This window comes from Betta splendens, chromosome 15, assembly GCF_900634795.4.
Source record: "Betta splendens chromosome 15, fBetSpl5.4, whole genome shotgun sequence".
Taxonomy (NCBI): domain Eukaryota; kingdom Metazoa; phylum Chordata; class Actinopteri; order Anabantiformes; family Osphronemidae; genus Betta; species Betta splendens.
In genome coordinates this window covers 15,263,896-15,286,411 of record NC_040895.2, presented here as the reverse complement: position 1 = coordinate 15,286,411, position 22,516 = coordinate 15,263,896, and the positions used below count along the sequence as shown (strand labels likewise).

Genomic DNA, 22,516 nt, shown 5'->3' with positions numbered 1-22,516 from the left:
CCCTGGTGAGCCTGCTTTATTTTTGCTGAGCTTGGAAGTATTACTGAATATTTTTCATGGTAAAGGTTTACCAGGGGGTGGCAATAAAAGTCAAAGCATCGCTTTTATTGCAGCCAAACACGCATCCCATAGAGATACATGTACTGGCACATTTTTCTACTGCAGCAAATACTGTAGAGGCTCCTCTGGCTCGGAGCCCAGAAGTAGCCTGTTGTGAAGATTAAGGCGGATGGAATCTCATAGCCAGATAATAGTGTTACAATAATAAAACCCAATTCACACTGCATTTACTCAGGAATAAAGAACATTACACTGGCATTAGTACACTGGCAATAAATATCACTTTATTCAACCCTGGCTGTTTATCTGCAGTTGAGTTAATAACACAACGGAGAGAAGTGTGTATAGATAGTAAAATATTTTAATTAAATATACAGGAGGTCATATCATACAAAATGTCTTTATTTTTTGTCTCGCTCGCCAGCTGGGTGATTGGTAAACAGATGGCTACCGTATCAAAAACACTTTCAGAATGCACATTAATGGAAAATTGCGTGGAGGGGGAAAAAAAAGTGGAAAGACAACCAAGAGGATCCTAATTCTGTAACTGTAGTGTTTAACATGATCATGAGCAAACAAGAGCACAGCTAGATTGTGTAACCGACTTTATACTGTTTTTTTTATACTATTTACAGATTATAACAGTTTATATGATAACAACCACGCGTTACTATCTACAGTGCTATTTACAGAGGAGTAAGACCGGAGAGAGGGGCTGTTATGGATTGATCCCATATGCATGTTCTGTACAGGGCCCAGCACTAACGCCAGCTTTACCTACACACAGCAGTGTACAGTACTTAATCAAAAATGAATGTCTTGATCTAAGAGTTCAGTAAAACTTTACACATAGACATTTACAGCTATCTTTTCTTCTTTTGGAACATCAGACGCGCTCACCGTGTAGTTCGACGATCCTGCATTGCAATTATAGTGGCTGTGAAGCGCCAGAGCAGGTGTTGTCTTTCTGCCTCGGGCTGTGGGGCACGGTAGGCATAATTTATGGAGTCTGGTACCTTTTCATCGTGGCTAGAAAACACACAGAGCACACATGCCCTGCAGATGACAGACACCAGGCTTGTGTCAGTATCGGCAATATCAGTAAATCTCTTCAGGGTCCGCTATAATTGACAACCTGACACAGTTAAGCTAAGTAAATATATTTATTTAAACACATATATTAACCATCAGGTTAATGCATAACTGCCGACAAACCCTACATTTTGTGCCTTACCAGGTTAGTTAGGTCTGGTGTCCCATAGCTTTTGCATGAATGTGCGCTGCGTCTCATACGAGTGACAGTAATATTGATATTTCTATCCTGCTACAGAAGATGAGCCTTAACAACTGTAGTGCTAACTCTAATCCAAGACTGCGAAAGGCACAGATATTTGCGAAGCAATAATATCCTAAGTGACGACATTCCTATCAAATCATACAGTGAGTCTTTTCAGCGTGTGGAATAAAAGAGTCTGTTCACCAATAAAAGAGCTTTTCAAGTCGAGAACAAAAAGATGAAATGTTGATTTCGTGTGGCGAGCATTCCACAGCAGACGGCTGCTTCATTATGCTGGTCCTGCAGACAAAAACAAACCGCTACAGTCGACTCATCACATGGGATTTTTTCAGGTCAGATAATGTTTTGAAAGTAAAAAACGAAAAACATTCGTAACGGCTCGACAGATCAAACGTGACTACTGCTTCTGCTGTATGTGAACCGTACATGGCGAACACAACCTGAACCGAGTGAAAAGTGAGTCTACAGTACATCTGTCATACACAGCACCTCTGGATGTTATAATGAAACTATCCTACAGTATTCTACTGTATGCAGCACCACACCGAGTGTTAGCGTCTGTTTCCGAGGAGTCCGGGTGCATTTACTGTGGCACAAACAGGCAACCGCTTCCAGAACAGGCAACCCAGCGTGCAGACATGTAAACACACCGCCGCCACTGCCGTAATAATGCGCTCCGGACTTGTGACGGTGAACACACCTCGGCTGGAGAAGGAATTTCATTGACGTTGTCGTGTTACTTGTAGTGTTTCTAAGCAACAAAGTTTAGCCCTCAGACGCAGTAAACAAATGGCTTTTCTCTGTTGCCCTCCACTTGTCACACGTCCAGAGCAACACCCTGACTCGCGGTGATTGAGAGCGCCAAAGAGATACGCGAGCACACACACGAGCACTGTGCAAATAAGGATACGGGAAAAATGATACAGTAAGTGGTGATAAAAAATAAACAACAGTGCAAAGTATATAAACAAATGCATACACAAATAAAAAAGGAAATGGAATTTCTCCGTCCGCCTGACTGATGAGTTTATCAGTCTGCAATCAGCTAAAGTGTTTTCCTCCGGCCGAGCCCAATCCCAGAGCTACGACCGACACGAAGAGGCTAAAAACAACGTCTGAGGATGAAGGGGGGCGCGAGTGGCCCCGCTCCCCTCACAGTCTGGTGCTGGGGTGCACTGAGGACAGCTGTGGCGGTGGGAGTGTGGACAGAGGGTAGAGGTGGTGCAACAGGTCGGTGTACAGGGCCGCCCCCCCCGGGTGCCGGTAGAAGTGGTGCGGGCTGGGGCTGGAGGCCAGCAGCTGCCTGTGGAGCATCATGGAGTGGAAGGCCAGTGGCGGCATGAGGGGGGACACCGCCGACTGGCTCTTCAGGTACTGGAGGCCCGGGTGCTGCTGGAGCCCGTCCGGGGCCGCCGCGGTCACCAGGCTGCCGTGCGGGTACATGCCCGGGTACAGGTGAGCGGCGTGGGGCGGGGGGAAGGCGGGGCTGGGGTGGCCCTCGGGCAGGTGGTTGTTGAGGTGGACGGCGTGAGCCGGCTCCGCTGGCTTCAGCTCCTCCGGGTCGCTGCAGCGGATGGAGGCGGCGGGGTGGATGGGCGTCACCACTCGAACCTTGCGCTCCGGGAGTTCCTCGCTATCCAGCTCCACCAGGCTCCGCTTGCTGGGTCGGACGGGGCTGGCGAGGGACGCGCCGTTGGAGGCTTTGGGGCTGGGGAAGGATTGCGACGGCTCTGCCGGGCTCTGTTTGGGGGGCGTGATGGTCATCGGAGGCACTCTGCAGGCCTTGGGGTGAGATTCCAAACCCTGGTGCATCATGGAATACGGGAGGCCGCAGAAGGAGGGCTTGGAGAAGGAGGACACCCTCTGAGAGAGCGGCTTAGGAATGGTGAAGTCTCTGGGCTCGTCGTCCGCCTCTCTGCTCTCCCCGTGCGTTTGAGTCCTGTCGCTGTAGTGGGACCTGTAGGCCAGGCCCTCCTGCTCCAAGCCCCCACAGACAAAGCTCTGGGCGCCTTCACGCTCCCTGCTGTAGTGCTCCCTCCGCTCCCCATTGGCAAAGCCCGCAATCCTCTCCTGGTTCAGGCAGCTCTCCGTCTGCCTGTACAGGCTGTGGAGGTGGGGGGAGGAGTAGCAGTCGCCTCCGTAGCCCCGGGGCTGAGCGGCCGGGCCCGGGAGTAGCGTGTCCCCGGGTTTCTCCCCTCCGTCCGGGCCGTGGCTCCGGGGGAGGTATGGCTGCCACGGCGGGTTGACCGGCGGCTGCATGCGGTGGCTCGTCCGACAGCCGTAAGAGTCCGACAGCTCGCCCAGCTCCCCGGCGCCGCTCCTCTCGGAGGAGCTGCTGGCGGCCTGTTGGTGGGGTTTGCTGCTCTGCGCGTGTTGGATGACGGACGGCCTGAAGGCGGGCGCCGCCTCCGGGGCGCCGTCGCACCCGGGTCTGAGGCCCGCCGCCTCCTCCTCGCCCTTCCTCTTCTCCTTCTCCCGTTCCAGCACTGATATGACCGGGAGAGAGGAGGAGGCCGCGGGCGGCGGAGGCTGGAGAGGACTGGAGGTGTAGGAGAACGGGTTGGACTCGCACACCTGAGAAAGGAACTTCTTCTTGGCCAGAGGAGACATGACCCCCTGGCTGGCTTTGCAGTAGGCAGCTGTCTGAGGAGACTCCTTCTTTATGACGCCACAGTCCTCTTTCTCCGGGAAGGAATCTGTGCTCAAGTCTATGCACTGCCTGTCTGTCTGCTTACACATGGGCAGCACCTTGCCCACTCTCCCCCCATGAGTGTCTGTGGAGTCCTTGCCCCTGGTGGAGGGCTCGGGCAGAGCAACGTGTCCTGCAGGTTTGTTCTGGTCCCAGCGGTGAGGCAGGTAGGGCGTTTTAGGGATGAAATGCCCTTCGCCTTGCTGTTCACATGAGAGTTTTACTTTGAGGGCCTCGCTCATTTGCCTCCATTCAGGCTGGGCGCTGGGCCCCGTGTGGAGGGGGGCGCCAGCGTGTGAGGCTCTGTAGTCCGGCTCTTTGGGGCCGAACAACGATGGCGGCTCCAACGCCAAGGACTCCTCTTTTTTTAGGGTGACATGCAGCTCCTCCTCCTCTATGACAATGGGTTCGTCTTCTAGAGAAACCTCCTTCTTTATGGCTGTGGACTGCTCCTGATTCTCCTCTTTCCCACTGGAGTCCTGCTTGTAGAAAAATAACAGTTCTTAGAGTTGTTTCTGAAAATAAAAGCCTGATTTTCCGATATTGTGCTATTTTTAGTTGCATACCTGTGATTGTTCTTGGCCTTTTACCGTCTCCCCTCGCTCCTTTTTAATCCCCAGTTTGAGATTGCTGCCTTTGAGCTTTTTGGCACCCACTCCTTTGACTTTGGCTCCCGGGGCCTTCTCCTGGCTGCCCTCCTGCTTCCTGGGTTTGGTCAAGGGCAGAGGTTTGTCCTGTTCACCTTTCATGTGCCTCTCGTAAGGAAGGAGGAGCCTAAGGAAGAACAAAGGCAACGTGATGCAGGCGAGTTTGTGCTGTGATCGTCTTACTGTATGTGATGTCATAACTGTGGGACACGGTTTCTAAAAGGCAGTTTCGGTTCAAACACAACTACTTTATATACGGCTAAATATCCAATATTGTGTAAGATGAAGCATTTCGAACAAATCAATTTCAACAAGTGAAAATTAAAGAACAGGAAACCGCATTAGTATCGGGTTTCGTAATACCAAAGAGAGAAGGAGCTGCAGCTTCGCCACAGGCATGCAGTGTATCAAATGCAGAGCTTTAAAACCTCCCCGCTTTAATACCTGGCAAGCACCAACAATCCCATTATAATTAAACTAGGTTAGGGGAAATCCAGGTTCACATGGCTGCCAGCGTGTGTGGAGGAGGGAAACACAATGTGAATGACCAGTTAACTCCTGCTGAGATGGATCACATTTGGTATGAGTTTAACTTTCCGATGTTGTGCGAGCCGAAAATAGGAAACTGTCTGGAAGAGTTGAAATGAAGCTTTTATAGAAAGCGCATAGCATATAACATCTAATTTAATATACTAACACAATTAATCACAAGCCCTTAAAGTGGTTGCGGTAATAAAATCTCTCAGCTGGTAACAGTATGCTCCAGTCTTTAACACACTGTCCAGCTGACGTGATTGAATGCAGAGCGACTGCATACGCTCCAACTTAATTAAATCCATACTAAGTGACAAGGAACACACTAGAAAAAAACACAGCCAGCCTTTTTACTTATTTCTCCTCTGACTACTTCCCAAGTCAATTTTCCATATCTGATGTCATAACTAATGGGAACATTAAGATCTGGATAACATAACAATACCCATGTGTAAAATAACAACATGAAAAACCCAGGGAGGGAAACTTTCAGACTTTTATTGCTCAGAGAAGAAAATGGAAATTGGCACTAGACCAGAAATAAGGATCGCTGGAGAAGTGCAAACCAAGACAAGTGAAATACTACAACAGTCAAAACTTCAATCAGCGCCTCTGAAATCTCTCTAGCTCCTCTGCTCTGTCAGGTTTTCTGCAATAACAATCCATAAAAGTCAGACGGAAACACGACTCTCGCCGTCACGAGAAAAAAATTCCGAGGTCCTCTCGTGTAACGACAAGAGATGGTTGCACTATTCCTTTTAAGGGACATGGCGGTAAAACAAACAATGAATCAAGAGCTGTTTCGCCTCGTCTTCAAAAGCAAGAAGAAAAAAAAAACCTCAGAGAGTTCAAGAGGCTCTGTGGGATTTTTTGTTATTTTTCCTCTGAACAAAAGTGCTGGCAGGGAAAGCGGTGAAACTACATTTCATACAGCTGGTCTGGCACCAGGCCCCAGGCCAAGAAAGGAAATGTACTATTAAATGTGACTTATTGGAAGGACGGCGAGCAAAGGGTTTGTGAAAGAGAAGAGGTAAAAAATGAGAAAAGAAAGGAGAGAGGGAGGGAGAAATGGGATAATTACATGTTAATGAAGAGCACAGATGATTCTGAATGAAGGAACAAAGAATCCAAGAAACCCGAGATAAAAGACGCAGTGCTTTAAAAAATACACAAATAAGGAAGTGAGTCTCTGGGGCTCTATATTTAGGATCGCAGAATAATTATGCATTTTTACAGAGAAAAGGTGCAGATTATAACACCACTACGACACTGTTTATATAATGACTTAATGCCGGGAAAATCCATTTAACAAGTATAAATGTTATGTTGGAAAAATGGCAAATCCTGTGCCACACACTCTGACTATCACAGTAATCTGTGGGAACGAGATGGTTGGCTGGCCTGGGTCAACTTTATGGAATGTCAATACAAAGCGGGGGAGGGGAGTCACAGGCCCAGATAATGTAAGAGCTGAGGCCGGGAAATTACTGGAGTCTTAAATTGTTCCAAATGGAATGGGTGAGACTGAGCGTTAGTCAGGAAACACAAAATCAGCCTCAGGAAGTTCCCCACATTGTCAGAATGATTTGCTCAGCTAATAAATACAAGATGACTTACCAGAATTGTTATTTATTAACTAGCGGGATACAGCTTCATGTAAATTTCCACAAATAGCTGACTAAGCAAACAAAGTCCAAACTGTGGGATGTTTTTTCCATTTTTAACTTTGCGATTACAAAAACAGAAAAACTAAAAACATTACAAAGGCCTGAGTGTAAAAACTGCATAATCTCAAATATTGTATATATAGCTTACTCAGGATCATGTAATATAGCTATCATAATATAATTCGACTTATATAAGTAGTAATTTCCTCCAAGGAAGGGTTGAACTTGGCAGCCTGTGTTAGAGAGCGAGCCAGATGCAGTTGCCAATCTGAGCCTCTAGGGGGCGCGCGCCGCTCTCGGAGACTCCAGGAAAGAATTTCATTAAAGCAGGAGAGGCAACATTTTTATGAGGTCAATAAATACTTAACTTCCTCTCATGCCAATTTATCAGCAAGCCTTTGTTTAAGCAGCAGTTTTCCATGTTGATAACAAGCAACTAAAATATGCAGTAAAGAGATTAAATGTTAAATAGTGGAGACAGAATATAGGGCATGTAATAAGGTAAAAATATTGCCTCATATTCATATAATACATTATATCTCAGAATCACCGAGACCAATAATAGTGTAATAAATCAAACCCCAACTGTCAGCGAAGCATGTCTGTGCCTTTGCAATAATGGATTGCACACAAAACACCGCACCCAAAAAAAGACAAGTTGGCAAAAACAAGGTGACTTTACCAGCAATGTGCTGCTCTCTGAGTTTTGTGTTACAGGAACCAGCAGTGTGCTCAAATCCAAGAAATGCCTAAGTCACCAAATAAGTGGAAAACGGCTGCAGGCAGTTCCACTTCGACAATTTCCATCCCATTCGTGATGAAATTAATTTTAGCTGGTGTTAAGATCACAAGCTGCTTCATGCATTGGAAAAAGTAAAATAAACTATTTAGAAGCTTGTGGACAGGCCCCAGGGGCTGAAAGACTCTAAAGAACCTAGCTTACTTTTTAAAAGGCAGTGAAGAAAGGAGAAAACAGTAAAAAGGATCAAATCAAATCTTTATCGCATCTAAATGAAATGATTAAACATCATCACAGTAAGAAGAAAAACAACAACTGCTGCAGAGGAGAGTCAGAGAGAGAGAGAGGGAGAGAGAGAGACGGGATGCCAGCACAGGGATAAACAGACATTGTAGTTGGTCCCTCTTCTTTGGATTCATGCCTCAAAGCTCCTCTTTTGTTTCGAAGCCAAACCACTCGAGGTGACCCTCATTCATGCAGTTAAAACAGGAGGGCAGTGCAGGAATGTATGAAAAACTTAAGTCCTTTGTCAAGTCTGAAAATACCAGATTTAAAGTGACCTCTACTGTTCCCCCAGGGTTTGCTCTCATTAGCTGCTGCTGCTGCTATTGCAGCGGCTCAGTAAATGTTCGCCGCCGCTGCTGCGAGCCAACAGAACTAAGTGTTTCAAATAAATGTGTACTATTCTCCATAAAGGAGCATTTGTAACGCTTCGTCACAAAATGGCGGAGTGAGTCGGCGGCGGCGGCGCCCAAGGACCCGAGGAGTCGGGGACGACGCCGTTCTCACCAGCTGAACACTGGAACGACCGAAAGGTTTCTCCAAACAAAAGCTGCGGGAACAAAGGCTGAGAGGGCGAAAGACTTCAGCTCAAGTGCAGTAACGAGAAAGAAAAACAGGACCACCGGAAACGGCCTCCTCGACGACTCTCCAGCATTCAGCAGAGTTCACCTAAAACAAAAAGGTCTGTTCTGGAACAGGCTGTTAAACATGACATGGGTTCCCTGAACATGGACACTCGAAACGGGATTGCCTCAAAATAACACGGTGATGTTTTCTCAACATAACATTGTGAAAGACCACAAACCTGACCCAGCTCTCAAAACTACATGTACACGAAATGATTCAGAAACGAGGTGGACTATAAATACCGAGGCGGAGGGCGAGGCTCAGGTGAACTGGGTGGGACGATGACAACTGGTATTGGAGGACAGAGGGGAAAACCAGGAAGTGGGAGTGGCTTAATGCAGTGGGCGTGGCTGGGGACAGGGGGCGTGGCTGGAGAGCTTGAGTGGGCAGAAAGGAGCAGGGATCATAACACTTTACTAATAACTAAAAATATACAGCACGTGTTCCCTGTTGCTGCTTGAAGTGGACCGAGATCCCGGCGAGAAAGTCATTAATTTAATTTGCTACACTGAACTAGTTATTAATCTCTGTAGACTCGAATAGATTCTCATTCAGTCGATTGCCTGTCACACGTCAGCGCTGATTTTCCCCCAGCCACCGGGGGGAAAAGGAACCTCGAACCGTCTGATTAATTTCCAAGCGTAAAGAAATGATCCAATATTGTGATTTGTTAAATTGCTGCAAAAGAGGGTTTTTATCACGGGGAGCTCGCCGGAGCGCTTCGTCTCGGGGGTTAGAGTAGCTGCCTTCTATTTTAGTGTAAAGAACAGGCAGCGCTCTGGCTGCGTTCCCGCTGAAGCCGAGGTCCAGAATTCAGCAGAAGAGTCGTGGATATACAAAGAATTTGGCTGAGCTTTTGATGCAGACAACATGTTGAGACATTGTTTATAGTGTTAAGGAATGCTGACAGGATATACAGCCGTCATCTCGTATTGCGCTGCCTCCTCTGCGCTCTCTGTTTCTTTACACTATGTCTCTCCTCTGCTTGTTCATTAATATACAGTATTGCTTTTCTTTCCTCTCCCTCCTTCTTTTAGGGTTTGGGATAAAAAGCTTTAGGGCGATCCTCCCTTCCCAGCACCCTTTACTGTAATCCAATGACGCCCTGTGTTTTACGAGGGAGGGAGGGGGCAGAATAATTGAAAACTGTGTTTGCGCTACAGTAGTAGACAAGGTAGGATAAAGTGTGATGCGCCACATTTCACATATCTGCAATACAGCAAGGACAATGCAGAGAGATGCTGACGAGTGCAGCAAACAGTCTCCTGTACCTGCTCTTATCCCCAAATCTGAACTGCATCCTATTATAATTCCCCATAAGAGAACTGGCTCAAGGTTTCCTAATAATAATAAGCAAGGAGTGTGTTTTTTTTATGCAGTACCTGGAGAAAAGTGTTAGTGAATGCAGAGCAGCGAGAGTGAATAAAGGCTGAATCAATAAAACATCTAGTCATCTAAAATAGGAACAGGCGTGTGTTTGTCCTAAAAGAAAAACATATCTGGATGATCTGAGCTGAGGAATATTTCACAGGCCTCTCATTCTGTACATCTGGTAAACATTTAGACGACATTATTTAATCCAAAACCCCTCATCTCTGCTCTCCACTGTTGCCCAAAACCTCTGAGTTTTTAAATAGCAAATTATTCTAAATTGCTTCTCTGTTGCCATGGATACCCCCCCCTCCAAACCCACTCCTCCCCTCCCGCCCCAACACCAACCCCGTTGTGCAATTACACGAGAGTGCCAAGGCATGGTGAGGTCTTTAAAATCTGTAACAGGCAGAAATGAACAGAGATAGTGAAATGTGATGTTTCTGTAACAAGAGATCACGTTGGAAACCAGGAAGATTAAATATGTAGGAGCTGTTAAAAGGCGCTGACCTGTATAATGAAAGAAACAGCATGAAGTGCAAGGCAGGGAGCGGGGGAGAGGGAGGGAGGGGGAGGGGGGGGGCACGCAGAAAATGGCACAGCACAGAAGCAAAAGGCAGTCTATTTCAAGGTTATTGATGCCATCTTTTTCATGACCTCATTTTTAATGCAGAGCACTGGGCCCTGACAGCTAATCTCGGGAAACGGTTTAAATAAATATCATTAAAGCTTCCCCGTAGCTGCAGCGGCGGACCTTGGCTCGGACATTTCCACATTGACCCCCCCCCCGCACCCCCCCGCACACTAATGAACGGTGCTCTGCGACTAAAAAAGTGTAACTTTGAAAATGACAATTAGCTGAGGTTGTCTCCTGTTCGATTCCAGCTATGTAACTCCATTACTAGCAGCGATTACCGCCGGCTCCTGGACAGCATAAACATAGTGATTACGCTGCTGGCTACATCTTCCACAATAACATCTCCTAGGAAACCATTTCATATGATTTTACCATTAGGGCTGTAAAGGGATAATGTGTATAATTTAAAACGAGAGCTGAAAGCTTGTGGATATTCACAGTCTTTAACCCAAATAACACCAAGACAAGCAAGAATAGCCACTTCATTTAAAGCAATTATGTTCCCGTTTTTCCTATTAGCTCGAGACTTTTTTATTTCCTGCTCTGCTCCACTTTGGCCCGTTGAGACGAATCAGAATCCTTCGGAGAGAAGCACAAAACACTAGTGTTGTTGCGGCTCGCGCGCCGTATATTCGTCCCCGCGAATTATATATCTGTAGCACATTGACTAATGATTAAAGGTGGAAACAAAGACGCCTCTGGGGAGCAAACACACACTTGGGCGAGCTCACAAACAGCCTCATTCATCATGCGGAGAGAATGGTCGTGTTTGCTGAGTTAATACAATGAGGCTAATTGCCCTCCAAGCAGCCCAAACACCAAGGCTCAGCTAAAATGATTCCCCTGAATAGAAACTTGCTCAGCTTCAGCTGATCTCTCTCTCTCGCTCGCTCTCTCTCTCTCTCTCTCTCCCCTCGCACACATGCCCCATCAACCTCCCCCCTCCCTCTCACACCTTCTCTTTCTCTGTCAGCCTGATATCCACTGCAGTGTGTGGATATTATTGCCTCGTATTGATTCAGCATTATTTTCTCTCAGCTGCCTCTCGGTGGCTGGAGAACGAAAGGCCAGCGCAGCAGCAGTCACACCTCAGAGCGTGCCACGCCCCCCCCCCCTCACATTCATGCCTTGTAAACATCTGGCTCGAGTCATTTCTAGGTGGACACAGATGCCACTACATCCAACCGATGGCGATGAAGTGATGCTTTCTACTGCGGAGGGCGGCGACTGGAGAGGCTCCTCCTTTGGAACGGAGCGCGGCAGACGCGAGGAGCCGCCAGCGGAGCGTTTGGACACACATTTCCAACGTGTGTACAAAAAACACACCAAACAATGCTCTCACACCTACGGCTTTACAAATTTCCTGGAAGAGCCACTCTGGCAGCCAGTGCGTGAGCTTGCACATTCCCTCCCAGCAATGCAATCTTGACACAATGCGAAGCCGCCTCACATGGTACAGTACTGCTGGCACGGTGCTGTAGCACTGACAGGTGTGTGTGTGTGTGTGTGTGTGTGTGTGTGTGTGTGTGTGTGTGTGTGTGTGTGTGTGTGTGTGTGTGTGTGTGTGTGTGTGTGTGTGTGCCTGTGCTGCAGCAGCTGGAGCATGTGGAGGACCGACCTGTTGCTTATCTTTGCTGGGGAGATCTTCCGTGGCGTTTGTTTAACCTTGGGGAAGCGGGCGAGCGCGGCCGCCTGCACGGGCGCGAGCTAGCAAGCGCGAGCTAGCGAGCGCGCGTGCACGCGGCCCTGCATAATGCTCCCGCAGCTCCCTCCGGATGGCATCCATATGCCGGCTTTGCTTTGGTAATTCCATCTGAGTGATTATAATGTGTGCAAAATGCTGCAGTATCTGACTGAACCATTAGACGAATACATTAAAGCGGCGTCCTCGCCGCCTCGCGCTGCTTTGTGTGCCCGCCGCGCAGATAGGGTTGTTACACTCCGTGTGTATCCATGTAGGTCATTTAGATCAGATTCCAAACTCTTTATTGGGCTTAGAATGGGTGGGGCTCACAGCACCATTGGTTCAGTTTACCAACAACAACCAATCAGGGAATCGTAGCAAATGAACTGAATGTCGTCCATCATGAAACAATTTATTCATTTGACTGTGTGTTTGTCTCAGTGCCTATTTGAAGGCACTAGTTCTCTCACTTTCTCTATATGAGACTAATATTTCTCCCCATCCTCCTTAAGTAACTAGGATTGTGAAATCGCTTTCGACGCAGCTGTGAGGGACTTGACTCACTCGGGCTGATGCAAACTGTTCCATGTGTGCGTGCGTGCGTGCGTGCGTGCGTGCCACAGTCGTAACTCACCTCTCGTAGTGTCTCCGCGTACACGTGGCGGCGCTCGTGCTGCTGGGGTTCCCGCCCAATTCATCATATACGTGCTTCCACTGTCGGCGCACCGTGATCTGCAGCAACAGCGGAGAGCGGCGTGAGGCAGCGTGAGCGGACGCGGCGCCCGACGCCTCTTTGAGGCCTCGGCGATTTATCGAGCCACAACCTTCCAGTTATTGAATCCTCAGCTCTCAGGTCTCTAACATAATAAGCCCTGTTAACATCGTGTCGTCACTCGTTCCTGCTGTGACCTCTTATCCCGTAATAGATGATGGGCTACGACACAGAATACATGAGTCCGTGAGGCTCAACATGAAACGTGAGATAATCAGCTGCAGATTTGTGTTTTCTTTAAACGATACGAGTCCCAGTTCTATGAGCTGGATCCTGTTTATAGCCCGCTCTGGCTGTCGGCGTGGATGACATTATAGCAGCAAGCTAATGAAGAAACGCCTGAGAAAGACGTTTGACGACTTCACATCAAACGCTGACATCACTCTGGGAACGCGCTGCGTTCAATGGGGAGTCAACAAATGGCTGCCAACTGTAATGCGTTTGCCTACACTCCTATTTCTGCCTCGGTGTGGGTGTGTGTGTGTGTGTGTGCGCGCTCCGTATATATTTGTGTGCATTCTGCCTCATCTTCAACATGGGAAAAAATGAGCGATTTGACCAATTTCCGTTTGAGCAGCGCAGGAGCGGAGGAACATGTGTTTTCCACTCCAACAGGGTTCTCAAACAACACAATCATTTTTGCTAAATGTGGCCGTGAGCAAGCTTTTCTTCTATGGGGGAAAGGGAGGGCACCAAAAAAATGACAAGGACGAAAGGAGGGAGGTAGAGGAAGGAGAGAGGAGGAGACAGGATGAAGAAAAGGAGGGAGGAGGGAGTCAACAAAAGGAAAAGAACTTATTGCCACATGTGTGAATACTTACCAGCTCATATCCTCCCAGTTTCTGAGCGGCTTGAAACATTGTCCAAAGGTTGACTGTGGGAGACAAAAGACAAACAAGGCAGTCAGGAACTCTGGGAAAGGACAAGAGCCGAGGCACATGACGTCATGTACAGTCGTTACACAAGAGAGTCCTGGAAAAAGCATTTTAATCCGTGAGCGAAGGAAAAGCAGAACTCACCCACTAATTCCCCTTCAACCACCGCGCCACCAAATTAGCAGCGGAGTAGTTCCCATTATGCAAATTGGCCTCATTTAAAATGCTATATTATTATATATTACATTATTAGATTGGTATTAATAGATCAACATGAAGGCGGTATTTAAATATGACAGCTGGTTATTGTAATTTAGAAAACGCTCCATAAAGCTCTGCAGTATCGGAAACTGTATCCGTCACATGACTTATAGGTGTAAATAAAACCAGGCTTAGCACCGAACCCAGTGCTACGAAAGACATTTATATAAGTAATGAAGGACACGGAAGGACACAAATGAATACGTTTAGAGGAACTGCTCTATAAAGCACATGTTTACGTTCCTAGTACAATGAAAACAGATTCACACAAAGCTACATTTTTCTCAAGCTGAAAGGATGCAAATGAACATTTGTAGAATCACAGCTACAGCGTGTGATAAAATACGGCATATGTTTCATCCTGACAAAGAGATTTGTTAACCCTCCGCTGCAGCCTGCAGGTATGAATGAGCACCATTACAGGCATCAAACGCCTGGCACTACGCGCAAACTTCTGTTTGAACTAATGCAAATTCATTTGCATTGATTCCTCCATGCAAATGCTCCATGACAGGCCGTATCCAAATACAGGACTTGTGTAACATTTTCCTAAAAATAGACATGTAAGCTTGCAGAAAGGCCTCAAATGGCTGTTTCCCACAAAGCACCACAAGTTTATTGGGGGACTTTTTGTGCCAATGACATTTGTGTTTGCTTTCTGTAACATCATTGTTTAACATTTTTATATGAAGGTCTATAAATAAGAAAAGGAGGCTTCGCCTGGGGAGAAATCCATCAAAATTCAATCTGTGCGTACACAAAGCCTTGCATTTGTCAAAATGACATTTTCCTATCTCCGCATTTGACAGCATTGATTTTTTCCTTCCCTCCTCTCTGCGACCGTTGTCAATGCACGGGTGGAATAACAAAGGGAGCTGGGTAGGTTTTTCTGTTTGAACTGAGCACTCCGCCGTATTGTGTTTTCTGACTGCAGAAACAGAAAGATGGGCTATTTAACTAGCTTGTTATGCATCGACTGTAATTACCACAATAGCACACGGGAATGGGAGGGAGCGGAGCAGATAAAGGAAATGAGAGAACATTCCTTTTCTTAGATGTCTTGTCATTAGCAATTTCTTTTCTTAATTCCCCTCTATTTGGCAGGGGCAATTATCACTGAGATAAGGATGACAAAACAGGAACACAATGCAGCCTCAATGACACACCGATGGCACGGCAATTAGACAACAACAGTGAAAGAGGGAGACAAATTGGAACTGATGTTCACAATCCCAGCTCTGATGCACACTGTTGTCCCGCCCTGAGAGTTCCCAGTTAATCTTCCAGATCAAGGACGTTGTGAATATTCAGTGTAACCACGACTATTCCGGCTCCGCTCGTTCCTCCGTCCGCTCCCTCCTCTCTTTTGCTGCAGCCATCTAACTTCAATGGCAGCAGCTGCAAAGCAAAGCAAATATTAACCGAGGGACAAAAAAAATAGAAGGGCGGCAATTCACATGAATGCACTGCAGACACAGTTTCCCTCTCTGATTGTGCTGCGCCTCAAATGTAACAGCCGACTATTTTCTGTCATCTCGCTGCGATTCAGGTGCCCAGCGTGCACGCGGCTTACAGCAACGGGTTCAATGAAGTGATTTAAAGGCTCATTTTCCATTATGTAAATAGTGCAGCTCTGTAGGAAGGAGTACAGTACATGCTCACTACGTCCATGACAGAAGAGAAATCACTTGAATAATTTATTATCGATGTTTGGACAAAGCAACACATTGATATGTAATTAAAGAAATGATTTATTTAAAGATTCATTCATCAGGACAGATGATATGTTTCCAGTCAAATGTGAAGATTTGCGATGATAAACTTAATTTTTTTACTATACAGTAGATGCAAAGTTAATTATTACCTCTGGTCTTAATTCGCTGGGAATTAAATCGAAATGTAAATTAAAGCGGCCGCGCTTTAAATCCGTTCTGAGCCGGTTGAGGTGAGGTGTCAGCGCTGCGCAGGCTGAACAGCGTCGCGGCGCAGACGAGGCGGGACGTACATGAATAGTTCATGTTCGATTCAGATAAGGGCTGTTTCTGTGGAGCCCCATCAAACAGATATTTTTTTGTGGCCGAGCCAACAAAACACGGGTAAGTCTGGAAAATCATTCAACCATCTGTTGCTTTGTTAAACTCCAGAGGAACTTCATAAAAAGATTATTACTCAAATGCAACTAAAATAACATAATTTCAGTTTCCATTAGAGGAAAGCGACTTCTTTGATCTTTTAATGCATTTGTAACGAGTTTAAAGGAATAATATGAAAACGGCGCTGATTACATCTAAGGGTTTGTTGTATTAATTATGATGTGTTTTCCTTTTTTGTGCCCTGCTCTCTTTACATGTGCTGATGTGTGCTCGCTGCCAAGGACGAAGTTTAAACAGCATGATTTCACCATTTAATGAGGGCTTTGCTTATGATGTGTCTGCGTTTGAGATTCAAAGCATGCAGTGTATGTAAAGCAGTTGGCGTTTGGACCTCGACTCCATTCCGAGCTCAGCCCCCGCCCCAAAAACACAGAATCACGCCAACGAAAAGCAAAGCATGTTGGGTATGCGCTTCTCTCGCTCTCTCCGAGTCGTCCTCGCTCTCCCCTCAACCACAATGACCTATTTAAGCAACGACGTGCCGGCAGTCAAGATGACAGGACTGTCAAAACACGGCGGTGAGGTTAGCGGAGTGGAGTCGACCGCGGCTCACCTTCGTGTAACAGTTGGGAGTAATGACTTTTACTGAGCCATAAACCGCCGCTGTTTATCCTCCTGACTCCCATTAATTGCTCTCTCTCTCTCTCTCTCTCTCTCCTCCACTCACGTTCGCCTCGGCATCAAACTCCTTGAACAAACGCACACTTTCGGCTTTGTGCGCCCTTTGTGACGCGCCTTGTACCCCCCCCCCCTCCCCGGTCCCGTGCACACTCAGTGCAAGCTAAGCATCCGACCTATATTAGAGGGCTTTCATCTGGGGCAGACGTGTTTCCCATACGTGCAGTGTTCTTTAGCGCTGTTAGAGGACGTTCGTGGCCCTTCACAGGAAATCCCTTTGACAAATGTGAAAAGATATTCTATCCTTTCACGGGCGCCTGCCAAAATACGCTCTGACAGGAAGCCTCCAGAGCCTTTCACTAACCGCTAGATGCCATTTTCTCCACATAGACAATTATTCCTTTAGTTTAATGTTACTGCAGATTAAATGTATTTTTCTCCGTTTGACAGCAGTGCAATGTGGAGATTTCGGGCGTTCTGCCGTCGGTGCTTGGCAGCCGTCTCCACTTTTGCCCCTAAAGCGCCCGTGTTGTGTGTAGTTAAACCAAAATCTGCCCTTGACTTGACTGAGGAGCCGCCACTTTCTCATCGGATCGTAACGAGGGGGGGGGGGGGGCTCCAGATAACGCGTGGTTGGAGATGCTGATGAGCACACGCCGGGTTCTTCCCGGCCCACTCGGGCCCGGTCTCGCCCCGTAACGTCACACGCAAACCGCCCCGTACGTCTGCTGCTCCTCCTCTGCCCGTCCTCGCCTCGGGCCCAGCGTTCTCCTCCCGCTCCCCACGGAAACTCGGCTGCATCCACGGTGCGCCTGTTTTTCCAGGTGTCCTGTGCTCGGATACTTCTAATCCCCTGTTAGCCTGCTAACCTTCCCCGCCGGTGATGCTGTGACCCAAATCTCCCAAGCAGCGCCGAGGATGTGTATCCATTATTGTTCTGCCACCGAGTCTAAACCAGAGCCTCCACTCTTAACACATTGCCAGTGAGGGAACAAGAGAATAGGTCGTGCTACTCACTCTGTTTGAAGCCGAGGAAGGGGATCCTCTCTATGGGCGTGTCTCTGTCTTTCATGTACTTGTAGAGCGACACTAAGAAAGCCTGCTCCTCCGCTCGCGTCTCCTCTGATGTTTCCTCGTCCTTCTCCTCCTTCTCGCTCCTCTCCTCCCGCTCCCGCTCCTTCTCCCTGCCTTTCTCCTTCTCCTCGGCGGAGGCTTTCCTGCTGAGGTTGTTGGCCTTATGCTTGGCTGCCGGGGTTATTTTTCCGTTGGGTACCGTTTTACAGTTGGGCTTGACCTGCGCCAGAGAGGGAGAGAGAGCGGGCGCTTGAAAAGAGTCAGCGGATGTAATTTTAGATGAAAACTGAAACTTTCATAGAGCATCATTCAAATTATATTGGACAGCGTGGATGCCATGTGTTTGGGATGCAGCACAAACAAATATTCTTACAGGCCGCAGAGGCAGCCTCTCATTGATTATCAATGGAGCGGCTCCTCTTGTCATCACAGATTAGGCACAGATTAGTTTGATTCCAGCTTCAGAAAGAATTGCTAATATTGATTTCACTGTCCAAGGTCACAGACATAACATCTGTGGGAGCGCTTTTGGGAAAATATTTCCCTCACATTGAATAATACAACCAATGTCAGATAAAGCCCCTATAAAATAAAGATGATTCAAAGTTAATTAATTAACACATAATTGAATAAAAATAGAACATTAATCAACAATGAAAACTACTTTTCTGCAGTGCATAAAAAGGTAATGCCTTATTATTTTATTTATCTTAGTCTCTATGTAATTCCCTCCATTTATCTGATGCTGCTTTTAAATACTTCAGCTCTTTATCTGTTTGTAACATGCAAACGTCCCCTCGGGACGAATGAAGGCCTCTGTTAGTTTATCCCATCCTACCTTTGTAGTAGCTTTGCTCTCCGGGCTGCAAGGATCCTGTGCTGCCACCGCCGTTGACCCCTGGCTTGACCCTGATGACCCTTGACCCTGAGCCTGACCCTGGGAGTCCCTCCTCTGAGAAATGGACAGCTTTTTCTTCCGCGGTCGCCCCTTCAGGTTGGGCGCTGAGGGAATGGAAACAGTGACAGAAACATTATCCCTCCGCCGCTTTTCGCACAACATCATTTTCAACATTTATTCTCATCGAAGATTTGTATCTAAATATAATAGCCTTGAAAGGATACGACACGAAAACATTTGCAGCCAGAAATGTCCTCCCTCCCTGGGAACATTAACTTTCAGCTGAAGATGACTGATGCTGACAGCTACATTTACAATCAGGGAAAGGAATTTCACAGGGCTGCTAGCCTGTAGCTAATTATTTTTAAACTGGATTAGTGCACCATTCTGCAGAATGGGTTCGCAGGCTGCCAAATTGCTCCAATGTGCTAGTAAACACGATCCTCAAGTTCCCTCTCGGCCTAAAAGCAACTGCGCTTAAATTCAGACAGATGCAATTTTAAGATTTCACATAAGGGCATCGTTAACCGTCACACAGTTAGTATGCACTGTAAATGACAGATGCTGGTTAAACCGCCAAGCCGCGAAGGGGAAGACATTTTAAACAAATAGCTCCTGCGAAGCGAAAACACACAGCTCGTACGCGCTCCCCACCACAAAGACATATATAATAATATTCTAATGGCCTTTCTTGTTTTCGCAGCAGCGCCGCCGCTGTTATCGTCTCATCAACAGCATCAGCATAATAAAGAATTACATTATAACATGGCACCTCAGACGTATGATTATCATATCATCTGTGCTGTTGCTTTCTCTCTGCTTCGCTCGCCCGTTCTTAAAGCCCACCGTCGTTAATTAAAAACACATGAACCTGCCCGATAGGAGCTTTTTGTTTGAAAGCCTGGCACACATAATTGCTCAGTTCACATTACACACACAATAAAGTATTTAAGCTCTCCAAGTCCTTTGTACACCCACGTTTATGTCAACCCGCAACTGTAATGTAACTTCTTGGCAGAGTGCCTCGGCTCCGCGCGGCAACACAAACACAGATAAGCTCAAAGGAGACAGCGAGCGAGCGAGAGAGAGAGAGAGAGAGAAATAAAAAGAGGGAAACTTCAAATAATCCAAGTTCAGTCATGTATTTCACAGCGTCAACATTCTTTCTTTCCATCTGCAATGACAATTAAGTCACACGCTAGCTTGTTCTCTGCCAACACAACCCTGTGATTATTTTCGTCGGCTCAAATTCCCATCAAGAAAATGTTACAACAACACTGGAGCTGAGTGGAACGAAGAGGCGGTCATTAAACAGGGCAAAGTGATCACGACAAAGCAACCTATCACTTCGTGTTGTTATTTTCACAACCGCTACGCTGAGAAACAGCCCAGGGAAAATTCCAAGGGCATTTGTTGTGCATTTGTCATCCCTTTGGCTGAAAAAACAAGTTCTCGGCACTGCAATATTTACTTAGACAGCGCTGGGTGTGTTTGTGCCTCACTCTGCCTCATATTCTAGTTACTCATTAATGCTGAGAAATGACATAAACCCTGTTATTTATTTATCTACTTACGTTTATTCAGAAGCCACAGATTAGTTTAAAGGCGCAGCTGCCAAATATAGCATTTAGTGCTACTTTGTGGATTCCTGTAAAAAATGTGATTAAACAACCACCCAGACCATAAATAGACTCTAGATAAGATCTAAAGAGAACGAGGCGATAGCTGCCTGACAGATATACACAGCCACAATAACAGCACTTGGAGTCGCACACAACAAACATTATGTGACAAATGACGGATGGCGACAGGTTCCACTTGTGAGGCACTGATTTAACATCCGCTTAAAGGAGGCTGCGTGAGGTCACGCTCTCAGGGCGGTTCTGTTCCTGGTCCAATCGCTAACCCGCGCCTCACTTACATAAGCAGCCCGTCTGTTTACATTTCTCACCAGGTCAAGTCCTGCCGCCATCATGAACGCGGCGATGAGCGGCTTCACGCCGGCGCCCGCCCGCTTTATCTGGGTCAGTGATGGGATTCAGAGACGTGCCTTGAAGTGACCACAGGACCCCCGCCTCGTCTGTCACGAACCCCCCACGGGGCGCCCACTCGCAGGGTAAACAGGCGTACGCAGGTCCCCAGGGTGCCGATCCATCAGCGGCGCCGGCGGCTCCGTCGCCAGGCGTCCGCCCGCCTGCGCCCCCTCAGATTCAATTAAACACACCCCTAATACCTGCGCTGCCGCTCGGCCGGTGTCACCGATAATGAAAAACTCATTAGAGACGGGTTCCGATGGTCCCGCGCATCAATAGAGTGGAGCCACGGGGAACCACAACCGAATGGACCCGATTGATTGAGAGGCTGCTGGGGAGAGAGACACACATCAAGAGGTGCAGAATTCAGCTGATGGATGTCCTACTTGATACGACTCACGAAATGGACTGAGAGAAAAAGCTCAGTATCTACGTGCGTTCACTTAATGAGCGCCTTTACAGAAGCACAGACAAATAAACCACTGCATTTTGGTTTTTGATTGATCAGCCATAATTAAGAGCTTAGATGCACTTCAGTAGATCAGCAGCTGATTCATCCTTTCATTTGACAGCTTGGTGTCATGTTTTATGTCTGTCCTGTGCAGCAGGTTCCTCCCACACTTACATTTTATATCTAGCGATGGTAGTTTTGTTTTTTTTTACGACCTGAAATATTTGTGGTAATGAAATTTTGACTATCTGGATACAAGTTTAAATTCCACTTAAGTTTTGATTTACTGAGTAAAGTTACACAACTCTCACTCATTTGATTTAAACAACGACCTCCAAATGAATTGTTAATCTCTCCTGACACATCAGAGGTGAAACGGTTAACGTGACGCACCATGAATCTCCCATCTAGACTTTGAGGAAACAAACTCCCACTCGTGCCTTTTACTCAGACTCTTAATTCTACAGTTTAACTTCCTCTGCCCATAATGAGATCCGAGTTCAAACAAAGAGGTAAGAGGAGGTGGGGGAGGATGGGTGAGGCATGACTGGGGCACGCAGCGCTACCAGCGTGTTTTGACATATTTCTGTTGTCTCTTCGTTGCAAATTGACTAAAGGGCTCACGCCCACTCGCCAATTATCAGAAGCACTCGCGGCCAAAGGTAACATCCATGTTGCAACACATGGCCCGTACAGTACGGCGTGTCCCGCAGCAGAGAACACAGCACAATAACAACACAACTCTGACATTAATATCACACATTTACCCGCGTTCAGCAAACCGAGCCAGACCTGTTCAGCAAACAGCCTGAAAGGCTTCGCTACAGCTGTGCCTCTGTACAGGTGAGCAGGGATCTGCCCCGAGGGCAAATCTGTAAGTGAAACTGCACCTGTGAACACGCCCACGCAGGCGCGCGCACGCACGCACACACACACACACACACACACACACACACACACACACACACACAGGGTTACCTTAGAAATTCACACCTACTCCTTACAATAAAAGTGCATGACACTAGGTTTTCAAAGGCAAACACTGAGCAGATGCTCCAACAATATCTATAAAATGGCAATAGTTCAGCCACAAAGGGGGAAGCAGAGGTTTATAACGCAAATTCAAATTTAATAGAATAAAACGGAA

At 47.1% G+C, this 22,516-nt stretch overlaps 1 protein-coding gene across 2 annotated transcripts in view; it reads right to left on the bottom strand.

The window, feature by feature from the left end:
- Nucleotides 1-403: 403 nt before the first annotated feature.
- Nucleotides 404-22,516, bottom strand: part of arid5b (AT-rich interaction domain 5B) — a 59,542-nt gene continuing 37,429 nt past the window's right edge. For both annotated transcript variants that reach the window (XM_029175492.3, XM_029175493.3), the window contains 6 exons: nucleotides 18,826-18,989; nucleotides 17,931-18,207; nucleotides 13,828-13,880; nucleotides 12,869-12,966; nucleotides 4,613-4,820; nucleotides 404-4,525 (listed from right to left, as the gene is read on the bottom strand). In XM_029175492.3, the coding sequence (XP_029031325.1) occupies nucleotides 2,510-4,525; nucleotides 4,613-4,820; nucleotides 12,869-12,966; nucleotides 13,828-13,880; nucleotides 17,931-18,207; nucleotides 18,826-18,989 (2,816 nt within the window). In that variant the 3' untranslated portion in view covers nucleotides 404-2,509. The remainder of the gene's footprint in view (nucleotides 4,526-4,612; nucleotides 4,821-12,868; nucleotides 12,967-13,827; nucleotides 13,881-17,930; nucleotides 18,208-18,825; nucleotides 18,990-22,516) is intronic.